General features: G+C 33.5%; 1 protein-coding gene across 2 annotated transcripts; it reads right to left on the minus strand.

Annotated features, from left to right (window-relative positions):
- Positions 1–6: 6 nt before the first annotated feature.
- On the minus strand, positions 7–3,200 carry LOC105123265 (E3 ubiquitin-protein ligase At3g02290). 2 transcript variants are annotated; one of them, XM_011022775.1, is made up of 3 exons: positions 3,004–3,200; positions 1,921–2,288; positions 7–1,254 (listed from the first exon to the last, which is right to left on the minus strand). In XM_011022775.1, the coding sequence occupies exons 2-3, from the start codon at positions 2,038–2,040 to the stop codon at positions 571–573; spliced, it is 804 nt and encodes a 267-aa protein (XP_011021077.1). In that variant the 5' UTR covers positions 2,041–2,288; positions 3,004–3,200; the 3' UTR covers positions 7–570. The 2 variants fall into 2 exon arrangements, with proteins under 2 accessions (XP_011021077.1, XP_011021078.1); XM_011022776.1 differs by lacking the exon at positions 3,004–3,200 and adding an exon at positions 2,779–2,977.
- Positions 3,201–3,947: the final 747 nt, after the last annotated feature.

The following is a 3,947-nucleotide window of genomic DNA, read 5'->3' on the forward strand; positions in this document are numbered from 1 at the left end:
TTAAGCATCTTTAAAACATTAACAAAAAGGAGTCACTCCCCATCAGCACGCGGGCTTTGATCCATGATTTCACTTTTTTGCCACTGATGGCCAAGGTTGCATGTTTGTAGAAACAGCTTCTTAACTAACAGACTTTTGCTTCTAAGGTTGGATCCAATTTTTTTCTGAGAGTAGGACTGGTTGGAAATCTACAGTCTGATAAAAAAAAATTGTGACATGCTCATAGCTCCCCATTTTTTCTGAAGTTCATAGCATCTTCCAACATGGTTTTAACAGAATTTCAAACTTCCAAGTTACAAGAGTTTGCTTCTAAGGTTGGAACCAATTGATGTGGAAGTTAAACATGGAATGGAAGAACAGCTACAAAATGGTGGAACAAAATTCTGACATGCTCAAAGCTTCCATCTTTTTTGGTTCAGACTTGTACCATCTCTCACTATAGTTTTGATAAAATCAGCTAAAAATGCAGATAGCTAGCTTAGCTTTTAAACTAGAAAGACTAGCCAATGTCTTTTATCACTAAAAGCAGCTTTGGTATAGGGTGTTGGGAAGGTGGGGTTCTCAATATGCCTATGGGGTAATAATATCACTATTTAAATGATGGATGTTATTCCCACCTGAGACAGAGATATCAAAAGACAAACAAGTAAAAAGAATACAAGGTGGGTTGCCTTGTGCTAGGAGATGTATGAAATACTTATTCATCAAGCTAGCAAGGAAGGAGAAAAAAAATTGTTCAAGAAATGCTAGACTAACAATATCAACAGAAACATAGTTATCATAGAATGTAATAATGGATGCAACACCTATTAAAGCTAAATCAAGAATTATACCATCAAGACATGTAGGACAGACATCCTCTTCTTCTGAGGAAGAATAAACATATCCAATTCCAACTGTTGCTTTTGCTGATGAGATCTTTAATGAGGATCTAGAACGCTGTTCCTTGCCTCCTTCACAAGCAGATGCATTCCATTTGTCTCCTGTGCTGAAGGATTCAGAATCAGCATCATTATCACTTCTCAAGGGTTCTGATTCCTCATGTGAATGACTGGAACCCTTCTCTCGTCTTGAAACCAGACCATCACGCTGCAAGCGTGAACATCTGGGGTCAGCATCATAGGGCAAGGGCCGCGGAGGAGATCGGTACATTTCAGCAAGAGAGTTGTCAAGAGATGAAGAAGTCAGAGATGCTGCCCCTTGAATGGATGAAGGGACAGAATGCACTTGCCCTCTATGAAATATTGAGGTATACTACAAACAATGAGGGAAAAGAAAGAAGAAAGATAATATTTAGAACTCCATTAGAAGGAATATGAACTAATATTGAATTGCATTTCTAATTCCACATAAATCAACTTGGAAGTTCTGAATAAACACTTTTTCATATAAACATGATACTCGAACAAATAAAATCAAACAAATGCATTGCAATAAAAAATTCACTTTAGCTAAAACTAATGATCCGGAGGACTTTCCATGATAAGAAGCGCACCAACCAATATGCTTTCAATTCTTTCCAACTTCTACCACCCATTGCATTACCATGGTGGTAGATACCAATAGCAATATAGAGGATTCATGTGCTCAAAAGTGGCAGCAACAATGTTACATGTAAAAAAAATAGTACCTTAACCAGCTAATGGGTGTCTTTAGCTCGTCCTTTAGATCTCTAAGATATCTATGCCTAATCATTAATTTGTCAACCATTAAGAACCAACATTCAAGAGCAAAACAATGCGGATGCCTTTCATCTTTAGGCATCATTCTTTCCTTCACACTCTTTCACTCATCCATTTTATACCTCACAGGTTAAATAAAAAACCCAGTCAACAGCCATAAAAAATATAGTAATATATGATACACCGCATAAGACCTCTAATCCTATTGCCATGAGGAAATGCAGGAGGGGAAGCATACCACATGTAGGAATTTCTGGACAAAGCAACTGAGGCACAAGCAGTTTCTATATACAGAATTCTCAGGATTCATATAATCCTCAAAATCATCAACATGCAAACAGCAACAAACAGAACCCATTGTGTCAGTTCCAATCTCACTCGCTACAGCAATTCTCCAATATCACCAACAAAAATTAATGCCGCTGGCCTTAAGCATCAAGAAGTATTCTCTTGCACATTATATAGAGAATGAAAGCGGACTCTAAGCTCGTAGGAGTTCAATAGCCTCCACGAACCAGTATCCTCATTGTCTTAGTTACCAAATGCCAATTGCCTCCTCTTTTTTTCCTTTTGTTGAACAACTCGTGGGGCTAAATACTTTTCTGCCTGTAAATCAGGAGAGAATCATGTTAAAAAGATCGTGTCACTAATAAAAATCAGAAAGATTCACTAAAATGATATTACTAGAGCAAATTGGAGAGCTAAATTAAGCAGTTTGATTTCTTCAATTAATTCAGCTTTACAAACAGATGCCCCATCATAGACATGAAAAAAAGAGACTTTCTCCATGAATAAAAAAATGACTTAAATTGATAGCTATATTCAAGCTGTGCGAGCAAGATCAGTACAAAGAATCTTCAATTAACTACCATATTAACTAAAAAGGTAATGGTGAAAAAAATTGGTTGATAAGTTTCGGAGAAAACCGAGGATTGTCAGTCAAGAATTTTCTTTCTTTTTCCAGGAAGAAAAATGGCAATCATTGCTTGCTCTTCACAAAACTTCCTATCAAAATCAGATAAAGGGTTCTTTCTCTTAATAGAAAGAAACAATTTTGAACAATCAAAAACTGAAATTGAGAAGCCAAGAGACAGACCTCCGCAAACATCCCCCATAAACGATCACCAAGCAAGCAAAAAAAAACTTCTCAATTACGTCCAAAACCCAAAAAAAAAAAACCAAGTGAAAACAAAAGATTCAACACAAAAACAGACATGGATCATTAAATTGAAAGACAAGCCGTTGAGATTTTCACATGTTTAAGACAAATTTGCGGTCTTATAAGAAAAGGAAATTGAGAATGATGTAAAATAGAAAGCACCTTGTAAGAGCTGAGACAAGTTGTAGAAAAGAACAGAGAATGGATATTTCGATATCAGTTTCGGCGAGAAAAGCTATGAATTTGCGGGATTAAAGGTGAGTCTTTGTCTGTCCTCTGTGCGTGGTGGGTGGTGGAATCAATCCACTTCCAACTTGTTAATTACACAATAATATTATAATAGTACTTTAACCTATACTAATACAATTTCGTGTCATCTTATCATTTATTATCGTCGTTATGGTAACTCTTTACTTTATTTTGTCTTTTATTATTTCATGAATTTATTTAATTGTGGGGCATCCTTCTTCTTCTTTTTTACGTTTCCTTTTGCTTTGACAGCAATAATATATGCTTTTTATGAATTATGAACGTCCTTCCAGTTGTTTTTTAAGTATTTTCTATATTAAAATAATATTTTTTATTTTTAATAAATTATTTTTAAAATTAATATATCAAAATAATTTAAAATATAAAATATTTAATTTTTTTAAAATATAGGTATAACAGCGTTTTCAAATGCTCATTATATATAACATTTCAATAAAAAAAGGTTTAACAGAAATTATTAATTATACTTTTTTATATTGAAGGTTTTGAGAGAAAAATATTAAATAGAATTCATGTAAAATTATAAAATTATAGTATATATTAATTAATTATATATTTTTAAAATTATACCTATAGCAAAACACAGTTTTGACTACAACTCGGTACACTATAAAATGAATCCTAAGGTTACATGAAATAACTATTATGTATTTCTCAAGGTCATTTTAAAAGAATATTGTTAAAAACTTTAAAAAAAAAATGCAAAGACATGGAAAATCTAAGAATGCACATAAAAAGAAGTTAAAATTAAAGGAAAAATCACTTTTCACTCATGCTCATCTTACTGTTCATTATAACAGTGAAGTAATATTTTTACCCTTCCAAAAAAGTCACTT

The sequence above is a fragment of the Populus euphratica genome, unplaced genomic scaffold (genome assembly GCF_000495115.2).
Source record: "Populus euphratica unplaced genomic scaffold, PopEup_1.0 scaffold10.1, whole genome shotgun sequence".
In the NCBI taxonomy this organism is placed as follows: Eukaryota; Viridiplantae; Streptophyta; class Magnoliopsida; order Malpighiales; family Salicaceae; genus Populus; species Populus euphratica.

Coding starts and splice junctions, on each gene's coding strand:
- LOC105123265 (XM_011022775.1), bottom strand. CDS start 2,040: ATGGGTTCTGTTTGTTGCTGTTTGCATGTTGATGATTTTGAGGATTAT. Junction 1,255..1,920: donor TCCAGAAATTCCTACATGTG/GTATGCTTCCCC, acceptor CATTGTTTGTAG/TATACCTCAATATTTCATAG.